At 44.0% G+C, this 13027-nt stretch overlaps 1 protein-coding gene across 4 annotated transcripts in view; it reads left to right on the top strand.

The window, feature by feature from the left end:
- Positions 1-9752: 9752 nt before the first annotated feature.
- Positions 9753-13027, top strand: part of LOC138373253 (zinc finger protein 154-like) — a 12056-nt gene continuing 8781 nt past the window's right edge. For 2 of the 4 annotated variants that reach the window (XR_011231092.1, XR_011231091.1), the window contains exon 1: positions 9753-11684. Coding sequence is in view for 2 of the 4 variants with exons in the window: in XM_069339307.1 (XP_069195408.1) it covers positions 10352-11189 (838 nt within the window). In the remaining 2 variants the exon portion in view is untranslated. The remainder of the gene's footprint in view (positions 11685-13027) is intronic. The other 2 variants (XM_069339307.1, XM_069339300.1) reach the window with 1 other exon arrangement.

Here is a 13027-nt window from a genome sequence, read left to right as displayed (position 1 = left end):
ACCCACAGTGTTACAAATGATATGAGTGGGGCTTCTATGGGGTACTGGTACTATTAAGGGGTATAGGTAGTTAGAAGACAGGAGTATCAAATATGGGAGAGCTAAAAGGCCCGGCCCCCAAAATAAACTATCCACAGTAGTAATAACTTGCTACAAGACCAAATATGTTCGTCTAAGGGTTGATCACTGCGCTCCCACCTTGGAAGAAGAGATACTCTGTAATTCATGTACTTATTTATTAACCCGTTAACAACCCCCCATATACACTCACACCAATAACAATAATAATAATAACTTTACCACACTATCTTACGTTAAAAGCCTTGGTCCACGTAGGCAGGATACAAGGTTTACACTAATAACAAGCTAGGGTAAAGTACTACTGGATAAGCACTGAAGCTGGATGCAGCTTAGGGTAGTGAAACCACGTGGGACCCTAATACAAAACACAACACTTAGGGGTACCCAAACACTGGCAAAATACTATCCCCAGGTCTCCCCAATCGTTACTACCAGAGTAGGCACACTTACACCATATAATACTTAACTTAAGGGTACAGGAACTTCAGGTAAGGGAAATAAGTAAGAGGAGAAGGAAGGAGAGTAGGGATACAGCCACAGAGTAGGTCTTAACCTCACGCCACCAGCCAAGAGAAGAGCGAGCTAGCCACCAGCTGCCTCCCTCATGTCGTGGTGCCGGGAGGAGCCTAATTGATCGTGCAGCTAAGCACATTAAAGATCTTCCCCTATGCAACGTATTGTTACTTTATGAATGATTAGAAAGTATTAGTAAGCAAAGTTGGTGCCTATGTTATTATTTAATAATCAACCCCCAGCTCAGTCTTTAAATGCTCTTTGAGAAACAATAATAGTCTTACGTCTGGCAGGGAAGATACAAACAATTGCTATACGAGATGCCCAACTGTACTACCAGGAAGTTCAACAGCTCAATTTTGACCTCTGGTTTCCACTGGAGAACCCAGGGTCGTAACACTCAGGAAAGACGTCTCTTGATGTGGGTTGTCAAAGCGACATCCTTTAGTCTTCTGTATGTAGTTCCCAAATCATGAGACCTTGCTTGCAACTCGTCTGAAGAATCACCGAGTCGTGTGCAATAAAGTTTTTTTTTTATTTTTACATGCAAAGCATGCAAATTAAATACAATAAAAACAAATACAGAATACATAAAGGAAAACAATAGACCACCGGCCAGAAGGGCCGACAGCAGAGCACAACAAAGCACACACGAGAAAAGCATAGAAAATGACAGCATATATCAAAGTACAAAACATAATACAATGACAAACAAGCAAACACAGTAACATCACAAAACAAAACCTCCAGAAACACAAACCATACATCAAGAGGCATAACAGGAAACATAACAGGACAAACACAATACAGTCCAAACAAAACATTAAGGACAAACACGGACAACAGGTAAAGCAATATAAAAACAGGCCAAACGCACAGCACAAACAATACAGGAACAAAAAACACACACACCAAACCACCCGCCCCGTAAACACACACACCAAACCACCCGCCCCGTAAACACACACACCAAACCACCCGCCCCGTAAACACACACACCAAACCACCCGCCCCGTAAACACACACACCAAACCACCCGCCCCGTAAACAAAGGGCGAGGCCAAAATAAACAATAAAAAATCATCAATAAAAAATTAACAATAAAAATAAACAAGCAAAACACGCACACCTGAAAACAAAACAGGCACAAACACAACAACACACATGCACTGGCCTGAAGGACCGAGAATAAAACAACAAAGTATATCATGAAACAAAACCAGACACTTCAACACAAAACAAAACAATACAACTTTATACAAAATTTGTCAAATACACTAAACACCGGCCTGAAGGGCCTACAACATAAACAACCATGAACAGAAACATAATGAAACAAAAAAAAGAAACAATACCGGAAATATAAGAAATACAACAAAGCACCGGCCTGAAGGGCGCACAATAGGTACAACACATTACAAAACAAACCACAGGTCCAAGCACACACCAAGCACACAGACTACTCTAATGTCTCATACTTATCCGGCCACTCCGCCGCCGGGAAGCAAATACAATACACCTCCCAAAGTAACATGATGTCCTCCGAAATAGGTTCAGTACGAACTGTACGAGGATCAGGCATGGACTCCGGCACACCCACAATAAAACACTGAGCCCGTCGAATCCAGATGGTAGAAGGGCACCACGGAACCGGACGCACGCGGTCATCAATGTCAAACCGCAAAGGATGTTGATCATCGTGCGCCACTCCGGAGGCCAGGATGATAGGGAGAGGCTCCTTCCCACGAGGCCGGGCAATGGGCATCGCACTGGGAGCCTCCTCAGCTGTCTCACAGGGCCCCGCGTCAACCACCGAACGTTGTACCTGCTGGGACCCCCCACGCTTGGCATCCTTCTTCAGCACCAGCTTGATGCCTCGGCTCGCACCAGGACCCACACCATCCACGTCTGTAGGAGCAACCACCTCCCACTGCGCAGAACCTTCTGCAGGAGAAAGAATAGGAGGTAAATCAGACGCACAATCATTGTCAACAGCAGACACATGGACGTCAGCAACCACCAGCGACGTAGAGCGCGAAGCACCCGGAATCGCCACATCTTCTCCCGAAGCGCCACCTGCGTCGTAATCCTCCGCATCAGCCCAGGCAGTAGAAGAACGCCTGGAACGCTTGGGCACTGGCCGCACATCCTCACAGCCGGAGGCGGACCCAGAACCATGGGCCTCACGAACCGGGCGAACCAACGCCCGACGCAGTACGGCAGCAGCCTCAACCACAGGGGGAACCGGGCCGCACACAACAGGACGCTCCGCAGCCCCCCTAACACCCAGCACAGCCGTAACACCCGGCGAGGGTTCAGGACCAGGCACAGCAGCAGCAGTCGAGGAAGACGCAGACGACCCACAGAGACCAGCCGGAAGACCCTCGGGAGCAACTGGCATAGCGAAGTGACCAGCGACAGGAGCCACCGGAACACTCGGAGAAGGGACAACAACCACCGGGGGCATGTCGGGTGACGCAGGGGGGGCCGCATCAGCAGCGAATGGGACCTGCCCCTCATCATCTCCGGAATCCACGCCCTGAGTGAGCGGCGGGAAATCCTCTTCCCGAAACAAGTTAACAGGTGCAGCAGGGGCCTCAGAGCACCCGGCAGCCTGATGCCCTAACTGGCCACACCGGAAAGAAGTACGGGACTGCCGGGCATAATACACCCGAACGTAGTAACCTAGCAGCCGGACAGAAGATGGGATATCCGACCGCAGGCGCATACCTAATGTACGGACGTTCGTCTGCTTCCCAGCATACTTCCCCGAGGAAAGCTTGTTCACCCGCACACTGATGACTGCACCATACCTCCCGAAGAAGCGCCGGAGAAGGTCTTCAGGGAACTCCAGGGGCGAACCATGCACACTGACATATGTCGGAGCACCACTTCGATCCGAGATCGTTACGGAACCGGCGCCATCCGGCAACTGCAACGAACGCCCTTCGTTCCGCCGGAGGAAGTCCCGATACTCCTCCTCCCGCACGAACTTGACAATCACCCGGTGGGCCGTAACAAGCTGAACTCCATATACAGACTCCACCGGGACACAAAGCATGTCGCACATTACCAACTCAATGGCCGGATAACCAGCCTTGCACGAGAATTCTAGACCCACAGAATTCTCCCGCAAAACAGGAGGAATTGCAAGGTCCCCCATGTCAAAACAGCCACGTCAGCATGCCTGCTCATGTGGCTGGCAAAGGTTTGGCATTCCGTGTAATAAGTACCCACAGGAAAGACGTCTCTTGATGTGGGTTGTCAAAGCGACATCCTTTAGTCTTGTGTATGTAGTTCCCAAATCATGAGACCTTGCTTGCAACTCGTCTGAAGAATCACCGAGTCGTGTGCAATAAAGTAGTTGATACTAGAGGAACTCCATTTAGACAAGTAATAGATAATAAATAATTTTAGAGAGCCTAAAGTCGTCTACAGGAGTACCGAACTGTATATGGTTTGTATCGTCACCTCTGATGGTATTGTGTTGATGCACTGCGTACACCAGTTTAATTGCCTAATGATTAATTACCATGTGCTTGTCTGCATTAAGTGCTCATCACGTGACTAATCAAAGTACACAGGTCACCTGCGGCCATTACATGGTTGTGTCATTGTCAACGTCAGGAAACACCACTCACTGCTACAGCGGTGTGTTGACGCACTCAGAGCCGTCCTCGTGAGCAACGAGGTGTGAATGAACGTGTATAACTGTCACTGAGGGAAACAGAAGGACGATCATACATATGAGTGCAGTGTACTCTGTCATTTGTTCTAATAGGTTCCCTTGTGTTAGATTCTTAGGCTTCGACCATCCGGTTTGTATGGGCTTGGAGTCTAATGACCGAGGCAATGGGGTATAGAACTCACCAACTCTCATTAGCCCGCGTGCCTGTCAGCTGAGGTGTGTAAGATCGGTTAAGGTCTAGACATTCATGGTCATTTGTGACCACAGTGTTCAGTGTTAAGAGTTTGGTTGACTCGTTAGTACGCAGTGTAGGTCATTGTGTATTTTCTACATACACTACTACTACTGCTCAAAGGACCATTTGTGTAATATTAATTGTGTAATGTTATGTGCTATCTCATACAGGAATTATTACTGTTGTGTACGAGTCATGTAATTCTGTGTCGAGACGGGATTATCGCTGTTGATACATGTGTTATCGTCTGACATTTGTGTTTTAAGTGTACTGTGATACACCAGTTCATTACCCTTATTTTGCTACTGTAAAGAAAGTTTTAACGAGTGTATCAGTTAGATCAATGAGTGAACTTTGCTGGTGAAGAGAGGCAAGTTCTCTGTTTGCTTAGTTTTGATGGTGAAACTCTCTGTTAACATAAATTAACTGTAAATATACAAGGGTTCATTATTTTAATAAATTAGTGTTAAGTTACACACACTTTCAATTAAACCCTTTTCCCAGTACCACTCTCATAATTAACTTATACAACTCCCTTATTCTCTTAAGACAAATCTCAAAGTTGAAAGTGCCCATAACATACTTAGCTCCTGCCAATATGACTTCAGACTAAAAAATGCACTAATGATGCATTGATTAGTATGATCAACTTGATACAAGCAGCACCTTACAAAAATGAATACCCTATAGGTTTATTTGATAACCTTTGGAAGTCTTTTGATTGTTACCCAGGGGGCCGGACAGCTGAGTGGACAGTGCTTGGGATTCGTAGTCCTAAGGTTCCGGGTTCGATCCCCGGTGGAAGCAGAAACAAATGGGCAGTTTCTTTTACCCTGATGCCTCTGTTCACCTAACAGTAAATAGGTACCTGGGAGTTAGACAGCTGCTAGGGGCTACTTTCTGGGTATGTGTAAAAAAAAAAGTCGGGTCGAGGGCTGGGCTGCAGGGACGCTAAGCCCCGAAATCATCTCAAGATAACCCACAGTACCCTTCTTAAACTGCAACACTTGGGTCTACGGTCACACTCTAATACCTGCAATCTTACCTCAGTGACAAGCTTCAGTTTGCCTCTGTGAATGATGCCGCTTCTCCCATCCTACCCATTAACATTGGTGTTCCACAGGGCAGTATACTTTACTTGGTCTTCTCTTCTTTCTCGTTTACATCAATGACCTTCCAAATGCCTTCCAACACCTCAAGTAAGTTATATTTGCTTATGACACAACCTTCATTTTCTCCAGTCCTAGCCCTCATATTCTGAATGACACAGTGAATACTGAATTAAAAATTTGTCCATCTTTAGCTAACTGCTAACTCATCCTTAATATTGATAAAACCTTCTATATTTTGTTTGGTAATAAATCCACTGATCAAATTAACCAAAGATTGAACAATATCCAATTTAGTAACCGAGTTGATGGTAAATTCCTTGGTGTTTCTGACCAGGGGGAAAAAGACACAGGCCGATTGGGGCTTAAGTTTTATAAGTAAATTAAATTCTGCAGAACATGTAAATAATATAAGTAGGAATTAACAAATGTAACATGTCCATGTCTGTGGACTAATAATTAACTTAAAATGTACCCCGTAGTAGTAAGCATAGCCTAGTGACATGGCAAACACGTTCTGCAGAAACCTAATGGCAGATGAAATGTAATTAGAACTAGGTATAACAGTCTGGGCGTCAAAACTTAAGTTAGAGATAACTGAGACGGCGAGTAGCAACTCGCTCAGCCTACTGGCCTTACCTAACAACTTAAACAAAGTCGAGCGAACAAGCATAAATTTCCACCGGGAAGTAAAACCTGCAGCTGGTGTTGGGAGGGCATCAATTGAAGAATTAAATTGTGATAGGCTAAATGTAAACATTTAGGCCGTAAATGATAAACCACATAACGTAACCAGGAGAAACAACAAATATGCCGCAAGGCTACCCGCAATAACAGTAATAATTTACAGAAGAAAATAAACATAAATGCAGGACCAGAAACTTAAAGCAGGAGACAAGGGCCCGTAACACCGCGACTAGCACATCCTAACTGACTTTACTTAATAACTTAAGGCAAAGCAAAAGTTAAACAAACATACTGTAAACACAGTAAAAGACACATGCCACAAGACAAAGCATCCTGAGCGGAAATAGTGAGTATATGGCCCTTGGCATAGGACCACAGCAACCTGTCCACGTGGGGGCGCCTCCAAGGGCGACGCCGGGCTGCTCGCAGGGGGCCCGGCCAGGCACGCACGTCCGAGCGGGGCACGAACCGGGGCCCCTAGGCGCACGCCTAGGGAACACAGCTGACCAGTGCCCAAAGTGCACGCCTGGGAGAATACACTACCAGGGCGGTTCACTCGGGACACGGCGTAAACACACGCCGACTCGGGGCATTGCGGCAGCAGCAAAAAGCAGCCGCTGCAGCACCTGGCACAGACTGAAAGGCGCGCCTGCATACCTCAAGACAGGCGAACGTGCAGAAGGCACTAGGGAACTAAGGCGGCCCACACGGACCGCGGGGGGAAGGTGCCAACACACGCCAGACACTGGACAGTCCTGACTAAACTTTAACAGAAATTTTTTACATTACCTTAGAGTGGGATGAGTAGGGCAGGGGGCCCCCTGCCGTATCGACAGACTGATGAATGCAGGACTGGTACTGGTCCACGTGTCGTTGAGGCGCAGCGCGGCGCAGTTTCGAGTACTGCGACGGTCGGGTGGAAGTGAGGGAGAGCCCCGATTGATGATTAATAAAGATTAAGCCACCCAAGAGGTGGCACGGGCATGAATAGCCCGTAAGTGGTACAATTTTTTTTTTCAGTATTCTGAGGTTGCATTTAACCATCAAGCTGTTATCGCGGGGGAGGATACTGCTTCACAGTCTTTATGAGGGTCTCCAGCTGCTGGACACCTTTGTTGACCAGGAGAGTGGCTGTGTTGATGGCTTCAGGGTGGCCACTGCATGATTCAGGAACTCTTTAAAGTTCTTCTAAGGTCATTGGTTGCTTCACATTCCAGAAGATAGTGAAGTAATGACTTTTCTGTGACAGTTTGGCAGAAGATGCACTCTCTCTGTCGGGGTTCACCAATCTCCCAGTTGCATCTGTAACCTAGACGTAGTCTATATAACCTAACTGTGGATAACTAACCTATATTTCCCTGTGGATTCCTTTTGGGATATTTAACCTTTCTAATTTGGTTGCCTGAAGATACCATGTTGCAGATGGGAGAGCCCCTCTCTACCACAGAATTTATATGGCCCCAGACTTCCCGCGTATCTGCGCAACTGTCTCTTTGTCCCCCTCTTCAGAAACATCTCCGATTTGTATTTCAAATCAGAGGCCATTTTAGAACTGCATACCCCGAGTGCTACATTCTTGACTGTGGAAATTGTCCTGTCAGCTATTCTGATTGATAATAATAATAATAATATAATAATAATAATAATTTTTATTTAGGTAAGGTACATACATAAAGAGATTTTACAAAGTTTGTTGGCTTTATAGATAGAGCTAGTACATACAATGCCTAAAGCCACTATTACGCAAAGCGTTTCGGGCAGGAAAAACATTAATTACTAAAGCTTAAAACTAATGGGTAAAAAGAATAAAATGTGTTGAGAACAAATAAAAATAGAGGTAAAAGAGGGGGGAACATGGTTGCAAAAGCAGCACAAATACAATTACAAATTATTACAGAAAATTACATTCAAACAGCGTTGTTTTGAAAAAAAAAAATTGATTGATTGATTGATGAAGATTAAGCCACCCAAAAGGTGGTACGGGCATGAATAGCCCGTAACTGGTGGGCCTTTTGAGCCATTACCAGTATCAAGAGCTGATACTGGAGATCTGTGGAGGTGCGAATGCACCCTGCGTGACGGGAGATGTCTCCCTTGTAAATGTCTTAAGATGAAGATGAAGCCACCGAAAAGGTGGCACGGGCATGAATAGCTCGTAAGTGGTGGCCCTTTTGAGCCACCACTTACTGTTCGATAGATGATACTGGAGATCTGTGGAGGTGCGACTGCACCCTGCGTGACGGGAGATGTCTCCCGTGTGAATGTGTTAAGATGAACATGAAGCCACCCAAAAGGTGGCACGGGCATGAATAGCCCGTAAGTGGTGGCCCTTTTGAGCCATTACCAGTATCAAGAGCTGATACTGGAGATCAGTGGAGGTGGGAATGCACCCTGCATGACAGGAGATGTCTCCCTTGTGAATGTGTTAAGATGAAGATGAAGCCACCCAAAAGGTGGCACGGGCATGAATAGCCCGTACGTGGTGGCCCTTTTGAGCCATCACCAGTATCAATAGATGATACTGGAGATCGGTGGTGGTATGACTACACCCTGCGTGACGGGAGATGTCTCCCGGACCAAATGGTGACCAAATGATGTCGGCTATTCGATTGATTGATTGATGAAGATTAAGCCACCCAAGAGGTGGCACGGGCATGAATAGCCCGTAAGTGGTGGCCCTTTCGAGCCACTACCAGCATCAAAAGATGACACTGGAGATCTGTGGAGGCGCAACTGCACCCTGCGTGACGGGAGATGTCTCCCGGACCAAGTGGTGACCAAATGGTCGTCGGCTATTCGATGATGATGATAATAAAGATTAAGCCACCCAAAAGGTGGCACGGGCATGAATAGCCCGTAAGTGGTGGCCCTTTTGAGCCATTACCAGTATCAAGAGCTGGTCGGCTATTCTCATATCGCTTGCTTATATATGGTGACTACACCTTAGCTTCCTCCAAATAGATAGGAGGATGGAAGAACTGTTATCTGTAATTAGGGAAAAGATTACAGCTTCTGTAATTAGTGCTAATTAGTTATGCCATTAAGATAATGAGAGATTGGAGCGAGTATAAATTGAAATTGAAATAAGTTTAATGAGGTAAAATACACACAAAGGGATGAGGTAGCTCAAGCTATTCTCACCCCGTTCAGTACATCGTGTTAATACATACATAAACACACATCACATACAGCGAGTATAAGGTTTTCTCGCTACAGTAATAATGCAGAAGGGTTACTAGATTTAGTTTCAAGTGAGAGGATAATATAAATAATATCTGAGGACCTAGCTGGGGACAGGTAAAAACTCCCTTTCCCTGACAATTAATTACCAATTCGCAGACACAATTAAATTAAACCATATATACTACAGTTAACCCAAAGCTTTTGACATAAAGAATGTATCCAGGCAGACACCGGAGTGTAAGCGTCCACCGCCATTTTGCAACGATCAACAAACAATAATGGCGGGTGAGTTTCCACATATCGACATTGCGGAAAAACCTTGACACAAACTGCACCTATCACTAAGAAGAAGTTCCACTATTGACGGCCAAGTGGTCATGTCGAGTCTAACTCTAAGAAACAACACTCGAGCCAGGCCTGACCCTCAAAATTGACTCTCCACCGTGACGCATCTCCCATCACTTGCAGATAACCAGAGGTGAAATCCTCCACACAAACTGAACCCGTCATAAAGAGAAAGAAGAACGATTGACTGTCCACCTTCATAAATACTGTCAAGCACTATCCTCCCGCACGATAGCAGCCTGAAGATTTAATGCGATCTCAACACACAGTATACATTTACTAAAACAAATCTACCACTTACGGGCTATTCATGCCCGTGCCACCTCTTGGGTGGCTTAGCCTACATCAATCATCAATCTTTTGATTGTCAAGCTCTCACACAAAGTCTAGCTCTAGGAAACAAACCTCAAGCCTAACTGTAAACACACAGGCTTCACTGTGATCCGTCTTCCAACACTAACACACTCGCAGTCACTCGGAGGGAGAAAATCCTCACGTATCATAAAGAAAATGAAAACTCACTCATGTCCAGAGTGTGGGAAGGGATTCAGTCGTCATCGAGATATGAAGTCTCACAGGTTGGTGCATTCGGATGATAAACCTTATGAGTGTCCAGAGTGTTTGAAGACATTTAGACGTCTTAGAGATATGAAGTCTCACAGGTTAGTGCATTCGGTTGATAAACCTCACGAGTGTCTAGAATGTGGAAAGAAATTCCGTCGTATTGCAAATTTGAACAGTCATAGGATAGTGCATACAGATTTTAAACCTTTTGAATGTCCAGAATGTGGGAAAAAATTCATTTGTCTTGGTGATATGAGTAGGCACAGGATTGTACATACGGGTATCCGGCCTCATGAGTGTCCAGAGTGTGGGAAGAGATTCAATCAGCTTAGAAATATGAAAACTCACAGATTCGTGCATACTGGCATAAAACCTTTAGAGTGTGATGAGTGTGGGAAAAGATTTATTGAACGTAGTAATTTAATAAAGCACATATTAGTGCATATGGGTGGTAAACCTTTTGAGTGTTCAGAGTGTGGAAAAAGATTCATTTCTCTTGGACATATGAAGACTCACAGGATGGTGCATACAGGTGATAAACCTCATGAGTGTCCTGAGTGTGGAAAAAGGTTCAGTCAGCTTGGAAATATGAAGAGACACAGGGTCATTCATACAGGTGATAAACCTCATGATTGCCAAGAATGTGGGAAAAGATACAGTGACCTTCATAGCTTGAAGATTCACAGGATGGTGCATACAGGAGAGAAACCTCATGCATGTCCAGATTGTGGAAAGAAATTCAGTCATCATGGACATATGAAGACTCACAGGATGGTGCATTCAGGTGAAAAGCCTTTTGAGTGTACGGAGTGTGGGAGAAGATTTAGGGATCGTACAGCTATAATAAGGCATATGTTAGTTCATACAGGTGATCAACCTCACCAGTGTCCAGAATGTGGGAAGAGATTCAGTCAAATTGGTAATATGAAGAGGCACAGAATGATTCACTCAGGTGATAGGCGAAACATTTTTAATGAGGGAGAACATTCAGAGAATGCTGAAGTATAATAAGGCACATATTAGTACATTAAATTAACATTAATCCAATATTCAATTGGGAAATCGTAAGCTTCATATTGAACTAGCTTCATGCTATCACCTTGTCAATTGGTTGTCCTACAAAGATATTTTTTGTTTTTATTTTTGTGTGAGAAATATGAAAGTTAGATGCTCCTCATATATATATGTGAAGCTGTCATTGTAGAAGTTAGATGCACTTCATAAATCAAGCAAACACCAGGAAAGCTATCAGTGAAGAAAAACTTGAAATCATTCTCAGGTAAATATTAACAAAGATAAAACAATTTTGCTCTTTTTGATATATATATATTTTTATTTGAGTAATTATGTGCTTTACAATTTGGTTCTCTTATTAAAGACATGTAAAATATAATACATGGTCTATGACTAAGTTATGGATATGGATACTTATATTTGTAATAATTATATATTGTATTAAGCACTGGAACTGGGAGTAGGTACAATATTATATAATATATATGTTGTTGAATATGACTGAAAAGGTAAGATTAATCATTCTAACACAAATTTTCTCAATATTTCTTATGTTTCTCTTCACTGTCGACGGTAATTGAAAAATCAATTCTCCAAAACTCATTTTTATTTCTGATCTGACACCTGAATGCGTTTTATAATAACTTATTACATTTTCAAAGACTTTAGTTTACACACACAAAATACATCCATACTTATACTCGTTTTGGGTGAGGTGATATGATACAAAAGTTTTGGGTGAGGTGATTGACATTTACACATGATTGAACATGAACCAATGGGTATAAAAACATAAGAATGGAGGTAACTGCAGGAGGTCTATTCTTCATACTTTCTCTTGCTGCTTCTATATTGGTTTGGGGTCTTGAAGTGGGTAGAATATAGTTGTGCATTAATTGGCTGTTGATTGCTGGTGTTGACTTTTTGATGTGTAGTGCCTCGCTGATGTCGAGCCTCCTGCTATCGCTGTATCTATCAATGATTTCTGTGTTGTTTGTTAAGATTTCTCTGGTAATGGTCTGGTTGTGAGAAGAGATTATATGTTCCTTGATGGAGCCCTGTTGTTTATTCGTTGTTAATTGCCTGGAAAGAGACGTTGTCTTGCCTATATATTGAGTTCTTTGGGGCTTATAGTCCCCAAGTGCGCATTTGAAGGCATAGAAGACGTTGGTTCCTTCAAGGCGTTCTGCTTGGTGTCTGGAGAGTTTTTCATGAGTAGGTTGGCCATTGACCAGACCACACACTAGAAGGTGAAGGGACGACGATGTTTCAGTCCATCCTGGACCATTCTAAAGTCGATTGCAACACAATCACAATTGACTTGAGAATGGTCCAGGACGGACCGAAATGTCGTCGTCCCTTCACCTTATAGTGTGTTGTCTGGTCAACATACTTTAGCCACATTATTGTGACTCATCGCCTGCATAGGATGGCCATTTTTTTTGGTTGTAATTGTTAATTGTATTTTCTGATTTTTGTCTGTAGAGGATAACATTCCTATCAACAATATCTTTCAGGACCCTTTCCTCAGTTTTATGAGCCATTGAAAAGAAGTTCCTGTAAAATAGTCTAATAGGGGGTACATGTATTGTGTTTGTTGACTCTTCA

This window comes from Procambarus clarkii, chromosome 5, assembly GCF_040958095.1.
Source record: "Procambarus clarkii isolate CNS0578487 chromosome 5, FALCON_Pclarkii_2.0, whole genome shotgun sequence".
In the NCBI taxonomy this organism is placed as follows: Eukaryota; Metazoa; Arthropoda; class Malacostraca; order Decapoda; family Cambaridae; genus Procambarus; species Procambarus clarkii.
This window is presented reverse-complemented; position numbering and strand designations above follow the sequence as displayed.